The following is a 17,008-nucleotide window of genomic DNA, read 5'->3' on the forward strand; positions in this document are numbered from 1 at the left end:
CATCTCAGACCGGTGAAGATCATTTCTACTGTCGGTTAAATTACATGTACAATTAGCAATTACAAATGTACTGATATTGTTCACAATCCTCTAAAGCTGTTTCTAGTACAATAGTAGAAGAAACCAGTTCTCATGGGGAGCTTTTGGTTAGTACAAGCTTAGCTTCCCCTGCATAAATAAAGGTGTAGCCCACAGAGCAGACCCAGTCCCTCTGACTGCTTTCCTGTACAGATTTTCCTTTGTATCAGTGTATCTTCTATATAAATGTTTTTGTTTGGCTTCTGTCTTCACAGGCTGACATATTTTTACCACTTAAATTACATTACAGTCAATGTCAGTATGTATCCTCCATGAGTTACCTCACTACCTCACACTGTTCAGCACACAAAACCAAACCTGCATAACTGTAAATTCTGATTGAAATCCCCAAATAACTAAACATACCAATTATGCCAGGCTGAATTTGTGGGAAATGTATATAAACTTTTCCACAAGACATGAACGATATTTCCATTTGATGCAGTGGTGCCGCCATTCAAAAGTTAAATTCAAAAGTATGAAAAGATGTAATAAGTTTAGATGCTTTTTCTACATTTAAAGCTAGACTATTCTACCGAGCATCACACTCCTTCATCAGAGATATTGTATGTTGTATTCCACGTCACATGACGTCACAGATTTCAGGCAGCTCCCTCTGGAGCCACAAAAGGTTGTATACAACTTTATTCACATATGCAGTAGTACTCCAAGACTTGCAAACAGACTGTGATGTGTACAATTAGTGCAGTTCTCCTTTAAAGAAAAATTGTTAATTGTTATGTGAGGGATTTAATTAGAGATTATTAGATTGATAGTTACCATGTTGTCTATGAGCATAATAATAGTGATAATGAAGAAAAACTGATCAGTTGGCTGCTGGCTCTGTCCTGTTGGGTTCTTCCTTTGATGTCTATAGACTCAATGCTCCATGTGCACAGCAGTGAACAGATACTACTAACCTGACACCACCACCACCTGTGCCGGGTAGTCAGATGGACATTGCGAAAGTATGTGATAGATTGATGTGAGTGTGGGTATCCACATAAAATGATGCTGACAAGACTGGCATGTCCCTGCAAACCTGTTTCAAGACGAAGAAAAACATTTGGTTTGGCAGAGAAACTGTTGAAGAGCTCCAAAAGGACTTGGATAGACACTCATCTCACTGATTTATTGCTGCACTGGATTCTACCCCCCTCATAACCGTCATAATTGTTATCCAAGCAGTATTATTAAGTTATGTATCCTATGTGTTTGTTTGGCTCACAAGCAAAGATGGGATGATGTCGACAATCTATATATATCCTGTTTCGTTACATGATATCTTCAAGTGAGGTGACCTCATTGCATGAAAAAGGTAACTCCATTTATAGATTTCTGGGAAAGCATTATATGTTCCTGGTGTCCTTCAATAATAAGACCTTTAAAGATACAATACAAAGGCCAGAGAAATGAATCTGTCGCTCCCTGGATGTATATTAAAAATGCATGCATACATTCAGAAAACACATCTCACACATTGTGTGTTCTAGAATTCTATTTATTTTCTAAAATCAATAACAGAACACAACAGGTACAGCAAAACACTACATGAGCAGGAAGTAAAGTGAACAATCTGAAAATCATGAGCTTTAAAAACCAAAATATGTACAGAGACAGCCTATTTACAGCCAATAAACTTATATATAGATCAAAGAGATGAGTCATTTTTATGTGCATTACTTTCTTTGTGACTTGGGGGTGACCCAAGTTAATGATTTGCGTGCAATTCTTCCCATCAATCCCTGTCATGTCCTCTTGCACACCAGCTGCATACTATTACTGAGATGGCTCACATTGTGACCGCATGAGGTAATGAGAGCAACCTATTTAAGTATACTACACATGTAGCCTAGTAGAAACCACAGGTGGTGCTGAGTGCCGTTTATGTGCACGATGGAGAGGGATGACCAGGTGTACTGGCCTGTTACAACAACTAACACATAGATGGGTGATGTCTCACAGGGGCTAATGTTACTGTTATTATTTACTTAAATGATAAGTCTAACACTAAATTAGGATTTGGGGATAATGATATATTCTAATATATCAGTGAGTTAAATCATCAATTGAAATGTAAAAATGACATTAACGCCACTCGAAAAACAACAACAATATAACTTGAAAATGTGCAGAATTGCTAGAGACTGCTGCATATTGTGCAGGGGACATAGGTCCTTTTGTGGCACCTATTCCTCCAGTCATGGCATAGCCATTCCTTTGCCACATTTAGAAAATGTCTTACATGGTTACCTAATAATGCACCTTGTGACACTGTGACAAGGTTATCCACAACCCATACATCATATAACTGCAATGCTGCTTTACACATTTAAAGAGAACAAGTTAACTGTATGTTTGTCAAAGCATATTTTTTCATATTTATGTCCAGTCAACTCATTCTTACGAAAAATCATGCGTGAAACAACAAGTAAGGCCGCCGTGGAAATCGACACTCAAGTTTATACTCAAACAAGTGTGCATCCTACAGCTGAAGAGAAAATATGTAAAATTTCAAATTTGCCTCAAAAAATGGTTGAATGGACTTCTATTTCAATGGTTGTTTGTAATAAAAATTTGAAAAATCAGTTTGATAAAGACGAGGTGCTTGTGTTCGCTCCACAGCTGATGCAAGATGTAGTAATCTACAGGTTCTGCAGTGGGTGATTTTGTCATTGACAGAACATTTGGAATGTGCAGGAGAACTCTGCAGAGATTCAGTCAAAGAGCCTCCTGTAGTCTCCTGATCATCCTGCACTAGAGAGTTATTTTATCCAGGTGTAACTCTTACCTTAGTTGTTGTGCCTCACTGTTGAGCTTTCTCTTGTTGTTATTGTCTTGCTTTTGCTGCTTTGACTGTCAAAGCACTTTATAAACTCTGTTTTTAAAGGTGCTATATAAATAAAGTTATTATTATTATTATTATTATAGTCGTGGCTATCTCTTTTGAGATCTACTGTGTTTGAGAATGACTAAAAATCAACTCTGGATTGCTTTCTTTGCTTCATTCCCTTCACGCTGGCCCAGTTGCACGTCCTCACGACCTTTAGATGCTTGCTTGAGGTGAACCATAAAATAAATTGCATTGCTAATAAATTAAGCTTGACAGTCATTGCCATTTCAAAGAGTATATGCTTTCAGTGCAGTCCCACTGCATGAGACATATCTAATCAGAGATCAATAAAGAGATTTATTTTACAGAGTGTTTAGTGTGATACACAAAAGTCCCATTATTCAGCACGAGGAGTGAAAAATGGAACAAGTTCAATCACAGTGTGACGAACAGGGCACTTTGCAGAGGTGTTGAAAGATGAGTTAGTAGTGAGTGGTGGTGGAGGTGGTGTCATGCAGATGGCTGTCCCCATCGATGCATTGTAAAAGTGACATCAACATTAACAGTGAAAATGGCTCATCGATGACTAGGGGAGGGCTACGCTGTATATAAAGGAGAGAACCTTTCCTCGCACTAAAGACTGATCAACAACTTTGACTTCTTTGCCGCACCGATACAGAACTATCTCAACAAAACTTGCCGTACTTTTTCTTGGATAAGGACATAAAATCTGGTAAGAATGCCATATCAGTGGATCAGTAGTTGAATATATAATTGTACAATTGGTTATCATTTTTAAAAAAGTGTTATATTAAGAGACAATTAATTTTGTTTTCTAACCACTTTTTTTTATTTAATTTGTTTCAGTTTCACAACATGTTTTCATTGAGGTATTTGGAAACATTGGTTCTGATAGTCTTCTTCGCCAGTTTACACCTAGAGGCTAAACCACTGAGGTAAATTCTGTTCTTAGTTTGTATATTAACGCTGTGAAATAACATTGTCATCGTCATTTTTACTTTGCAGTGAAAATAACTAATTGAAAATGAATCACTATAATAAAAACATGAATTGATGATGGACATCTTCCTCGTGGCATTTTCTATTTATACAGAAAGAGAACCATCAGTGAGGTACAGCTTATGCACAACGTTCGGGAACACAAACAAGTGGGAGACAGACAGGACTGGCTTCAGGAAAGGTTAAAGGACATAACTGTTGCCAGCGCCAAACCACAACATGGACAATCAGCAAATACTAAAAATAATTTCCCAAATGATGTTCTTGGCTCAAACATGCACAAAAGTTGAACACAATAATTGTTATCTTTTATCTTATGAAAATCAGAAGCCCTATAAAAAATTTGAGGATCTCAAAGTCATTTTTTTCTAGCTGCTATTTTGTTTGTCTTTATATTGTTTATTTATTTATTTATTTCTGTTTTAAGCCATTATTTTGTTAATTTCATTTATGTTTTATATTGATGTTATTTCTTTTAATTTATTTCTTGCTTGTATGTTAAATGTTTAAATTTCATTAATTTGTTTACATTATTTTGCAATGTCTAGCAACTATTAAATTCATTATCTCAGGCCATCATGTGAAAGAAAAGGCCACATTCACAGGTTTTTAAAAAAGTTAAATATTAATTTATAATCTCTTGTTTGGACTACAGGTGTCAAAATTTACTATTTAAAATAAATGTTGTTTACTGTGTATTGTAATGTAAATACGGACCAACTACTGTAAATAGCTAGTCTTACACTGGATGTATTGTTTCACTTGTACACTATAGGCATCCTCTCATTACTTTTTGGAACAGGAATGATTTGTTTGTTAGACTTGTCGAAATTATTTCTACAAGATCCTTGTTTAAATTCCCTCATCTCACTCATTATCAAAATCTCATTGTTGTTTATCCCCAACAGTATAAATTGTTTTCCTAAGTCCCTTTATGAGCCAACCTGAAAAAACTCAACAGCGATGCTTATTGAGTCTACAATTTCTGGAGTATTTCCATTATCTTGTCTTGCATTACATACAAATAACACTTTAGTTTCAACATATTACAACATTTCACGTCTGAATTAATACATTGAAATGAATTGTTTTCACTGTGTATCCTGATACATAATTGGAAGTTTTCCTTATTCTCCTTTAGTTATCTGTAACATTTATTCAAATTTACAAACTCTGTTAGCTTTTCATCCTTCTGTATCTGTAAGAAAATGATGTCTCATAATGCTTGATAAAACAACCTAGGCCTGATGTAACAGTTGAAACAAATTGATTTATAAATACTTATTTTTCCAACCATCTCATATCATACTGTGCAATGATCAACTCTATTTTTTTGTCTGAATTGTCTATCTGAATTCCTGTAGAAATTTGCCCAATAGTTACTTTTATTATGTTTAAATTGTAGAGCATTACTTTAATTCTCCCTGATGGTGACTTTGCTTCAGACCAATTGTTTGACACCAATCTTATGTGGTTATCAAAGACTATCATTATATCTGTGTTATTACGTTTTCCACAAGGAATAACAACGTTAAAACTGATGAATCTAGCAATTAATAATTCACTTGATCTGTTTGTAGCACTTGTGATTGTTTAATTTGTTTAATTTATAATTTTCCTTTGTTTCCCTTCCTTTTCTATGGCTGTTTATACTTTCGGTTTTATGTTTAGTTTCTCATATGTTTATCTTTTACATGCTTTTGTATGTGCTTACCATAGGTTCTTACATTTAGGACAAAAGAAAGATATCGCACACGCGCGTAACGTCTCGCGAGATCTCAACACCATTCCTTTTTAGGAAATAATATAAATCGTTTTGACATCTGTTGAAAACGGATGAAATCCAATCGATCTCCTTCAAAACATTTTCATTCTCAAATTGAATTAACTTTTCGGACAAAGCTAAAGTAATAGCAAGTTAAGCAATAGGCAACAGCTATAACTTGTAGCTTTGTGTGCGTCAGTACGTCATTACGTCAGGACACCGTCGTCACGTCAGAGTTTTGAAAGGAGATGGCTGGTTAGCTGCTGAGAGATTGGGATTACTCTACAGCGGAAAACGTACCCAACCAGGTAGCTATTCTTTATATTTTGCATCATCGTCCTTGGATATGACAGCCTCCGGTCTGTACTGTTCAAATAACTTAACTAGCCACAAAGTTGTCCTATAATATTATTTTAATAGGGTCGTACCGTACTGCTAGCAACGCCAGCTAATGTTAGCTAGCTTGGTATGTTAACGCAGCAAACTAACGTTAGCTAACCTACTCGTAGGCTGACTCAGCCGGAGAGCAACGATGACACGATTTATTGCTGAGATGTGTGAAACTCACCTAACTAACGCTAACGATAGCGACATTTAACGACAACTTCACCCCCCCTCTCCAGCTTCGTTTACATACAAGTAGACGGCACATGTGAACTCAGTGGCAAACTATTTTGTTAGCTGTAAGCTGCTAGCCCGTGGTTAGTAAGGAGCTGATCTGGGGATCGAACTGACTTGTTGATTTCGCCATTAACCAGATTATGAACGGTGAAAGATCCAGACCAGACTCCCCCCTGTATGGGTGATGGAAGCACGTCTGCAGTTATATGACAGTAACTCCAGTGACACCGAAAACTGGGAACGAAACGCAACAAGCCGACCTCGCAAACTCTGCAAGCACTTGAGGTGAGCAGCTGAAAATCTGTCAGACCTCCTGGGAAGAGTTCCTGGCAGCAATGTAGTGTAACTCACTGGTAGGAGGCAGGATTGATGCTGGATTATAGATTAGTCAAATATTGTTACTTGAAATAGGAAATGATCAAATGGGATAATGTGGTATTTAGGTAACCAGGTATTGCCCACCTATTTCAAATATATCAGATGATAATCATGCACTCCCTGTGAATCAGTTATTTTTGTATTTATGTTGTACATGGCTCCTGTCTTGTATTAAGTCACTGGATTAGCCAAAAAACAGATTCACATTTGGTTCTTTTATTTATATGTAGCGAGTCAGATGAGTTTATATAAGGTTGACTTTATACGGACATGCTCTGCAAAAACATACTATGATGGAATATTTAATCCAGATTACCCACACCTACCCACAGGAATGACAGCGTCATGCTCCAGTGAAAGTCTCAGGACCCTCACATCGGTACAGGACACCCCCCCCCCCCCCCCCAAAAAAAAAAGGATGGATAGAAGTGCAATAGATGTCATGTGTACAGAATGAACAACATAACAGTTACAACACATTCAATGCATACGACACAAATTATTCATATAATACAGTAGTAAGCAGAATGATGGAAAAATTACCACTACTAATAATAACAGCAGTGGATATAGTAGAATGATAATGATAGTAAAAACAGTAATAGTAATGTGACTAATAATAATAATGAGAGAGAGGTCTAGAGCAGCATATCAAGGGCTGCTTCCTCCTTCCTAACCTGTGAGGTAATTTTCCTAGTTTAGCTTTTTTTTCTTCAGAGGGAACAATAGAAAGGCGGATATGATGTAAGGATAGAGTAGGCAGGAAGAGGTAAGACTTGTGCGTTTCGTCTTAGGTCAAGGGGGGTGTATTGTTTGCCTGTGGTCGGTGGCTCAGTTTGTACTGACTGCACGTTATTACCCTGCAGTCTTCCTTTTCTCCCTTTGATGAACCCAATAAGTCGTGGACTGTTGGGTTTTCTTTAAGTAAGCAAATGTGACCTGTCAGAAACAAATTTTAAAAGAAGAGTTAGAAATTGCATGATCCCACATCAATATTGGTTTTGTGTTAGATTCAAAGGTGATGGCAACACAACCTGGCTGTATTCTAAGTCTGTGCGTAACACACTTATTATAAGCTTACAGAATGTGGTAGGTCCGGTTGTTGCATACGTTTTAAGGCCTCATATGTAAGCTTGCTGAATTGAAGGTACATGTTGTAATGAGAATAATTTACAGTCCCTTAACTGTTAAGAATACTTTACAACTTCTGTATGAAACATACTCTGGGCTTGAGAAACAGAGAGGAATGCTAACTATGCCTTTTGTTTTGAAAAGAAGCAGTCAGGCCAGAGCATCTAGAGTGGAGGAAGATGAGCATGCATGGTGCCAGTGGAGGCTGTGACCGCTCACGTGACCGCCGCCGCTCCAGCGATCGCTCCAGGGACTCCTCGCACGAGAGAGATGGCCAGCTCACCCCCTGCATTCGCAACGTCACCTCACCCACCCGCCAACACAACAGTGGTGAGTGTGCAGGGAAAGAATAGAGGACTCGTATGGATATCATGCTCGAGGTCCACAGCTCCTGGCAGCTACTGTTGAGAACAGCTGACTGCATTTATCAACTTGCAGCTCAGACATGAGTGGCTCAAGTCAGCAGTAATCTACCTGATTGTGTTCATAACAAGATGGCTTGTAGTCTGATTCTCTAGAAACAGGACAGGTGTTCTGAGTATGGACCCTTTTTAGTCTGGTTGTTTTAGATCAGATGTTACTAATAGTGGACCACTACTGAAATAGATGCCAAAGATGAAGAATGCTTCTCATAAATGCAGAAATCTCCAAATTCAGACACAAAATCATAAAAAATGTATGTCATTAATTATGTCTTTCTGATGTGATGCGTGCCCTGTGGTTTGTGTGCTAAGTTAAAATGGGAAACAGTCCTGTATGAGTCATTGCTCTGCCTGTTTGTGTGTAGAGCGAGATGGTGCCTCGTCATCGAGGCCCAGTAGCCCGCGGCCTCAGAGAGTCTCTCCCAGCGGCTCCAGCAGCAGCGGGGTGCTGAGCAGTCGCACCAGCAGCCTGTCGAGTACTGAAGGCGCCTTCAAGAGCTTGGGAGTTGGAGAAATGGTTTTTGTCTACGAGAATCCCAAGGAGGGGGGAGCGGGTGCCACTGTGGGAAACCGAAATATTAGGACCTCAGAAAGAGTCACTCTGATTGTTGACAACACACGCTTTGTAGTAGATCCTGCCATCTTCACTGCACAACCCAATACCATGTTGGGCAGGTACAGTATACTTTGACCAGTATTATTATCTGTCACTACTCATTATCGCCACAATAACTGAAAGTATTTAACTAATCAGCAACGTGTAAATCCAGCGTATATGCATATAGATGTACTGTAGGTATAAACATGCTATGGCAGTTTATGATTTCTTTGGTCTGCGACTCAGAGAATAAATAAAGTCTCTTTATTTCAGAATGTTTGGATCTGGAAGAGAGCATAATTTCACACGGCCCAACGAGAAGGGGGAGTACGAGGTGGCTGAGGGCATTAGCTCAACAGTTTTCCGAGCAATTCTGGTCAGTTTCTCTCTATGACTTTCTCTGTTTGTATCAATGATGGTCGACTAAAAACTAAAGACAATGCTGCAATGGGATCACACCAGATGTGACGCCAAATCTGGCCAGAGGTCTAAAGTAGGGGGTCCAAAGCCCCATATTCCACTTCCTACCCTCATACATCTGGCGCTCTTGCTCGGACCACACCCATCTTTGAACTCAACCTTCATTTTCATCTCCTGTAAAGTTGACTGCATCTTGCTTGATTGTGAAGCTTTTGCATTGACAAAGTCTCTCCAAATACAGACATATATACAAAGTACTCAAAACCGCTTCTGTGGTAGTGCCCACTAAAGTAGGTATCTCCAGGACCACATGTTGGCATGATGACACACACACACACACAGAATCACAATGTTAAACCAAAGAACCACCTCACAGTATACCACAATACGGCTCAACAGCACCACAAACTACAGCCTCCAAAATAACCTTAGAGCGAAAACAACACCCCTCTACCATAGTGTCAGCTAAAGCTGACCATTATAACCGTCATGAAGGAGGTATTTATATCAGGGCTGTTGTATATTTCCTGCGTGATAATATAACAAGGTTAACCGATTGTATATGTTAGAACTGTTATTAGACTAAATGCAGCAAAGTTAGATTTACTTTGTGATACAATATTTCCTGGAAAAGATGCTGTTGGTGACTTGTCAGTAAAGATGAGGTAGGTAATGATTAGATGAGTCAACACTTTACTGTCAGATTCCTCTGAAATCTGTCGTGCATCACAGACCAAAGAAGCACATTAAACTACCGCACAATATTACAAATAGACAGCTGCAGTACATTTAGTATCATGCGTACATACAACAGTCTTAAAGCAGATAACAAATTTCCGCGCTTACTGCATGTTACCCTCGACCTACTGAGAACTCATCTTGTTACTGTTTGACAGATTGAGCAATGAATGAGTTTGGCAACCTGTAAAGTCTAACCTGTGAAGCTCTCAACTTCTATTAGATGGCAAAACGCGTTACCAAAGTAAGATACTGTTGGAGGTTTTATTTAAAGCTTTGAGTCTTTACGTTTGGGCACTTGATTCATTTATGCATGTTTCATATTATGAGCTAATGGATTAACACTGTTTGAAATGACAGCCGTCTATGTGATTTCTGTCTAATTGACAGGATTACTACAAATCTGGGATAATCCGCTGTCCTGATGGAATCTCCATCCCTGAGTTGCGGGAGGCGTGTGACTATCTATGCATCTCCTTCGACTATAGCACCATCAAATGCAGAGACCTCAGTGAGTATTTCGTCTGGGGCATTGTAGCCGTTAATGTTACCCATTAACGGTGGCAGTGTGAGTCGGCGTTAAAAAGAGACGCAGCAAGGCTGCCGTGTCACTTCCTTCCTCTTTAGCCTTACACAACAGAAAACATGTTATCATAAATGTATTCTAATGCAGGTAGAACTTTTATTTTTAGGTTTTTATTTACACAAGTTCAACTCGTGGTGGGGAGTTGTGAGAACCAGTATGAATTGGTTCACATCTTCTAACTGATCCAATCTCCTTTGTCATCAGGTGCCCTGATGCATGAGCTGTCCAATGATGGAGCTCGGCGGCAATTTGAGTTTTACCTGGAGGAGATGGTACTGCCTTTGATGGTGGCCAGTGCCCAGAGCGGAGAGAGGGAATGTCACATTGTAGTCCTTACTGACGATGACGTGGTTGACTGGGACGAAGAATATCCACCACAGATGGGGGAAGAGTATTCACAGAGTGAGTACACGTTAATACAGAATACAGGCGCACAGGTCTGCACGTGCACAAAAGACTGATGTGTGATTAACACATTTGTTGTGCTTCTTCTCTTCGCAGTCATCTACAGCACAAAACTGTACAGATTTTTCAAGTATATTGAGAACCGAGATGTTGCCAAATCAGTTTTAAAGGATCGAGGATTAAAGAAAATAAGACTGGGCATTGAAGGTAAGTTGGACTCTCAAACGGTAAATAGTAATGTTTTATTCTTCCTTGTCAATGGAGTACTAAGGGCAAAGAAAAAACATAAATACAACTGACGTCTTGCAGAAGGGATTATTTTGATATTACTGAGAACAATTATAACAAATTAGTTTTGTGTGTTGCAATATTGAGGGCAAATCGTTTTCAAGGACATTGAAAGCAGTTTACCACTTTGTGTGTGTGTGTGTGTGTGTGTGTGTGTGTGTGTGTGTGTGTGTGTGTGTGTGTGTGTGTGTGTGTGTGTGTGTGTGTGTGTGTGTGTGTGTGTGTGTGTGTGTGTGTGTGTGTGTGTGTGTGTGTGTGTGTGTGTGTGTGTGTGTGTGTGTGTGTGTGTGTGTGTGAATGGACAAAATGTCGAGGAAAAGGCTTTTAATCTTTGCATATTGGATGTTCACCAACACTGCAGTAAGGAGACTGCTGTCACTCAGTGCACTCTAGCCATAAATGCATGAAAGACTTAGCAATTAGTCTTTCAATGTAGACTATAATGGAAAACAATTCCTCCACTCCATAAAAAGGCCAAAAACCTTCAAGGCATTATTGTTTCTGGTGATACGGTTAAAAAATGTTGGCCAAACCTTTTTAGAGTCCTGGTCAACGGGTGATTTTGCAGCAAGTGGTGTTATGTCATCTCTAACACATTTGTAGTTTTATTTATCACCACAAACGTTATGTCTCGAATATGTAACTCAACACTATCAGCTCTTTGTCCACGATAAAAGACTGTTACTTTAACTTACCAATTTTAAGCTCTCTTTTCCAAACAATCCAGCCACGTAATTATTCATTAAATGAAATCGCACACTTTATGACCCTCCTTTCCTTTGGAACATGCACCAGCATTAATGGTTTTTCACTTACTGGTCAAGTAGCTCTTGCCCCATCATTCTGGTGTCTTTGTCTTCTAGTTGACCAGGACTGGTTTACACAAACTGAGCTCATGATTTGTCCACACTGTTCCTTTGGCAGGTTACCCTACATATAAAGAGAAAGTCAAAAAACGACCAGGAGGTCGTCCAGAGGTAATTTACAACTACGTCCAGAGGCCCTTCATCCGCATGTCCTGGGAAAAGGAAGAGGGTAAAAGCCGCCACGTGGACTTCCAGTGTGTCAAGTCCAAGTCCATCACTAACCTGGCGGCAGCAGCAGCCGACTTCCCCCAGGACCAGCTGGTGGTGATGCACCCTGGGCCCCAAGTGGATGAACTGGACAACCTACCTAATCACCCACCCAGTGGGAATCACTACAGCAACAACTACAGCAATGAGCCCGACCCTGATGCACCTTCACCTGCTGTCTGAGGACACACTGGTCCTCTTTCAATGCCTCTGCCCCTTCTCCTATTTCTCTAGTCCTTCTCCCAGCATGCTGCAGCATGGAGCGCCAGGGGCACCATAACCATATTGCCTTGACACACCTCCTTTGCAGCCTTTGAGCCTCAAGAACCTGGTTGACTGTAGAAAAAGAAGCATGAGGGACTTAAGATTGGTGGAAGGAAGAGTTCAATATTATTTTAGTTTTTTACTTGACCAAAGGAATTTATTTTTCTGTTTGGGAAAAAAAAAAAGATCTGTAAAACACTTATTATTAACATTATTATTTACAACGTTATTGTACCTTATTTTGATGGTTTTGGCTGAGCACTCATGTGGTGTCACTGTTTTTTCACAGTGTTATATTTTACTGATATTGATTTTGATTATCTTGAGTGGCCTAACTACTAAATGTGCTTTGGGGAAAATGTGACTTTCTGGTCATCGAAAAAAACCCTGTTCTCACCGCATAGTGTCATGGTCTCTGGTTCAACTCCTCTCACATGTCTTTGAATCTTGTAATTGGGTATGTAGTTATTGGCTGGATCTGATTTGTGATGTTATGCTCTTCCCGCAGCCAAGATATTAAGCAGAGCACAGGCTGTTGTGGTCTTTTTGTGCAAAGCTTGAAATTGTTGTTCAAAAATAAAACGTCAAATCATCAAATAAAGACATCAAAATAACCTTTTTGTATATGTTCAATCCTAAATATTCTAAAACCTGCCAGTAGTTTCAGTAACGCCTGTCCCAAGACTGATCACATTGATGTGATGAACAAGAGAGGAAGTAAGTTGACAGACCAGAGAGGATAGCCTTTATAACATGCCATAGCCATTATAAATTCAACAAATCAGGTCTGGCTACAGCTGATGGCTGGACAGGAGATCGTAAAGAAGATCCCATTGGGAAGAAAGGTCTTAAACATTACTCTTTTTGAGAGTCTGCTTTGTTTTCTTCCTTTTTATGGTAGATGTATATTGTATCAGTCAATCTTAAGAGTCTACACTTTCTAATGCAATTTGTAGCAGAACATCTTTCGAAGATTGATAATTGACTCTGCAGTCATATTGTCAGACACATAGCCCTACCAGAGGATCAGAGCTGTCTGCTGATCACCACATGGTGCTAAGGTGGGGAAGGAAGTCAGTGGACATGCTGTTCCAATATAAACACCTCTCTACCCTTTTGAGCATTGCCCTTTTCTCTTTGGCTTCCTAGCCTCTGCTGCAGGTGTGTATGCAGGTATCCCATGATGATGGCGGACGTGCAGGTCACATGATATAATCACACCAGTTTCAAGTCTTGACCTCCTTCAGCTTGTCCTGAAGGCTCCAAAAACATCCTCCTCGTCCTGACCTGATGTTGCAACCTCTCGCGCTGTTGAGTAGTTTTGTGTTTGGTTGCCTCTTTCCTTCTTCCCAAGGATATGTTCCACCCTGCTCCCCAACAGGTTCTCCAGAGCTGCAGACACCACATATGGAACTTCCTCCTCAAACACCGTCTGACCCTCTGAGATCACAGTGGACACGTCCATACTTTGGTGCAAGTAAGTAGACAATGTTTTTTAGGTTTTACGTGGAGTTATGTGTAAAAGTAATCAATCTGCAGTATTGCTTTCTTACTTTTTCACTCTAATATAATTTTTATGCACATTTAAAGGTACAGTGTGTGGCATTTAGGCCTTTAGGGTCTATTAACAGAAATGGTGTATAATCGCTTGGAATCAAGAAACATGTTTTCCTTAGAATGAGCGTTTTGTATTTGCATAGGGAGCGGGTCTTCTTCAGTGAGTCCACCATGTTGCAACGCCATGTTTCTACAGTATCTCAAAACAGACAAACCAAACACCAGCTCTAGCTGGAGCCTGTTACGTGTTGTGTTACCTAACGGACACAGTAGTTCTCCAACACACTTGGGATACTGGGGCAACGTGAGCCGCAGAGGGCAAAACCACAGCACCACCAGCCGCCATCTGACTTCCGTCGCTACTTAAGTAGTGTTATTGTAGTTAGAAGGGCCTCTGAGTGAAGTGAATGGCGTTACACATTTTTGGAAAGAAAGGAGTGAGGAGAGGGGTATTCAGGTGGTTGCAATTTGCAACCACACTAGTAGATGCTGCCAAAACCTACACACTGTCTCTTTAAGGGCAATTTGAGCAAATTTTGACATGAGCAAAACAGCTGTCAGGCTGTGAATTGTGATTTCACATTAACAGAGTACATAAATGTTCCAAAGTATTAACTGATGTCGAATATTAAAAGAGGTTTGTCGATATTAGTCAGGAGATGGTTATACCTCTGGATTTCCAACAGCTCTTCTGCAATCGTTTGCCCAATCCTCCCAGCACCTGCCCTCGTACCATTAGGAGTTCCAGGCACCGTTTGGAGATCCAGCTTCCCTTCACCTGCAATAGGACAAGGCTGTACGATTAATGATGTGCTGCTTTGCTTTGATGGTTGAGATTTAAAAACAAATAACACATAAGAAAGGGCTTTCTGATTGTCACCTGGCATCAGTACGGTGGCCATTGTGTGTGGGGAGGCAGCAGGCTGATAACCGCTCTCAGGTCTGTCAACTGAAGGACTGTTTTGCAAATGAAAAAAGCAAAAGAGTGTGGAAAGAGGCATGACTGTGTATTATGTCATAGCTCAGCAACCTACATTAGTCACACAGAATATACAGATATCCTTAATTTATTCTGCACTTTCTTTATGTGTTGCCGTGCAGCGGTTGGCCAGTCGGTCCACCATTTCGGTCCAGACTGAAAGATCTCCACAACTATTGGATGGACTGCAAGAATATTTTTACGGACATTCATGGTCCCCAAAGGATGAATCCCCCTGACTCTCTCACTTAAACATCTACATGATGGATTGGCACAAAATGAGGTACAGACATTCATCGTTCCCACAAGATGCATTTGAATGACTTTTGTAATCCTCTGACGTTTCCTCCAGCACCATCAGCAGGTCAAACATCTACATTTATCACCCGTCAAATATCTCAACATCCATTCAAATTAATTGGCACAGAATTTACCAATACCAAGAGGAAGCCTACTGTCTTTGATGATCCTCTTACTTTTCTTCTATAGTTATCGTGATTGACTATATTGTGAGCTCCTTAATTGAAAAATCTTGACACCAACAGATTTTTTGCTGTGAGATTTAATGCACAGATGCATTGTCCCCAGAGGATGATTGTAATAACTTTGGTCTCATTTAGCACCATCATCTGGTCAAAATGTCAATCATTTATTTTGTCCAATACTTTTGTTTATGACTGAATACATGCAAAATTTATGATATCCAGTTCTAGTTGCAATTTGTGTTTAGTCTTGTTAAACTATAGCACTATAAACAACAAATATAAAATGAATGTCATACAACAGGATTGTACAACATGATATTATATTATAAGCTAGAAAGGGAGAGTTTTACTTACGTGACTAGAGTATTGGTAGAGACAATGAACTCCACTTCTTTGGTCCAAGGGTTCTTAAAACTGAACCAGCGGCTTTTTAGTGTGATGAATGAGCCGTCTTTTATTTTGAACTTGTAGCACCTTGTATTGATCTTTTCTCTCACCTGCAGCACTTACAGCAGACAGCGACAGAGGGGGACAAGGACAAGTAATGGATGAACTGTCCACAGGTAAGATGAACTACAATACTATTTTCACCCATTGCAGCAAAAGCACTCCAATTCCACCAGATTCACTGAACAGTGAGAGCAGTCCTGGTCTTTGGCAGAGCTTTGCACATAAGTGCAATTGCAGTGAATCAAGTGTTGTCCCTTCTGTAAGATGCATACCTTGCCTGTGACTTTCTGCTAATTGAGCATTATCTTCTGTCATCTTCATAACAGTATTTGTAAAATGAAGTTCTCACCAGCTCCTGAGGTAAATAACCCAAAATGGCAGTGGCCCTTAAAAAGAAAAGAAGACTATTGTTCACTTTAAACAAAGTCCTAAATAACTTGCTGGTCACTACACACCCTGTAGAAACAATGAAGGTCCATGTTAAGTGACACTCTTTAGACTTTCATTCAGCAGTAAGGTTTTAATCCACATTTCATACAAAATAAAATGGAAAAGTGGCAGACCTTGGTAAGTCTATGACCAAAACGTAGCTTCTTTATTTCATTTTGTGCTGACCATGTGTGATAATCAAAGCGAATCTTCCATGCACCTGTCTTACAGATGCAGCATTAGAATAAATGCCATTTACTATCATAACATTATTCTATAAAAAGTAACAGCAGTAAACATGGTATTCTGATGTCTAACAAATCTCATAGGTAACAAAATGCTTTTATTCTCTTTGTCTAAATTGACATTTCATAAAGAAGACACAGCACAATTGAACTGATCACAATGGCAAATCAATAAAACAAATGTAAAAGAACGGGCTGAGATTTAAACCCAGGACCAAATATTGTAAGAAATTACATTTATTT

The 17,008-nt window shown here is 39.5% G+C and overlaps 2 protein-coding genes across 6 annotated transcripts; both read left to right on the top strand.

The window, feature by feature from the left end:
• Window positions 1–3,787: 3,787 nt before the first annotated feature.
• Window positions 3,788–4,416, top strand: pth1b (parathyroid hormone 1b). Its single transcript, XM_076109753.1, has 2 exons — window positions 3,788–3,867; window positions 4,026–4,416. Exons 1-2 carry the CDS (start codon window positions 3,788–3,790, stop codon window positions 4,219–4,221), a joined length of 276 nt encoding a protein of 91 aa, XP_075965868.1. The 3' UTR covers window positions 4,222–4,416.
• A 1,477-nt stretch (window positions 4,417–5,893) lies between these two features.
• Window positions 5,894–13,234, top strand: btbd10b (BTB (POZ) domain containing 10b). 5 transcript variants are annotated; one of them, XM_076110053.1, is made up of 8 exons: window positions 5,894–6,004; window positions 7,971–8,156; window positions 8,614–8,923; window positions 9,120–9,222; window positions 10,395–10,515; window positions 10,795–10,992; window positions 11,092–11,202; window positions 12,208–13,234. In XM_076110053.1, exons 2-8 carry the CDS (start codon window positions 8,006–8,008, stop codon window positions 12,537–12,539), a joined length of 1,326 nt encoding a protein of 441 aa, XP_075966168.1. In that variant the 5' UTR covers window positions 5,894–6,004; window positions 7,971–8,005; the 3' UTR covers window positions 12,540–13,234. The 5 variants fall into 5 exon arrangements, with proteins under 5 accessions (XP_075966168.1, XP_075966169.1, XP_075966167.1 ...); XM_076110054.1 differs by having other exon boundaries at window positions 5,904–6,004; window positions 7,974–8,156; XM_076110052.1 differs by lacking the exon at window positions 5,894–6,004 and adding an exon at window positions 6,462–6,602.
• The last annotated feature ends 3,774 nt before the right edge of the window (window positions 13,235–17,008 follow it).

This window comes from Anarhichas minor, unplaced genomic scaffold, assembly GCF_050575085.1.
Source record: "Anarhichas minor isolate MPS153535 unplaced genomic scaffold, ASM5057508v1 ptg000042l, whole genome shotgun sequence".
Lineage (NCBI taxonomy): Eukaryota > Metazoa > Chordata > Actinopteri > Perciformes > Anarhichadidae > Anarhichas > Anarhichas minor.

Bases quoted from the DNA above. Each gene is read 5' to 3' on its own strand.
- pth1b (XM_076109753.1), top strand. From the start codon at position 3,788: ATGTTTTCATTGAGGTATTTGGAAACATTGGTTCTGATAGTCTTCTTC. The intron at 3,868-4,025 runs GTAAATTCTGTT...CTATTTATACAG, and splicing joins CTAGAGGCTAAACCACTGAG to AAAGAGAACCATCAGTGAGG.
- btbd10b (XM_076110053.1), top strand. From the start codon at position 8,006: ATGAGCATGCATGGTGCCAGTGGAGGCTGTGACCGCTCACGTGACCGC. The intron at 8,924-9,119 runs GTACAGTATACT...TCTTTATTTCAG, and splicing joins CCCAATACCATGTTGGGCAG to AATGTTTGGATCTGGAAGAG. The intron at 9,223-10,394 runs GTCAGTTTCTCT...TCTAATTGACAG, and splicing joins CAGTTTTCCGAGCAATTCTG to GATTACTACAAATCTGGGAT.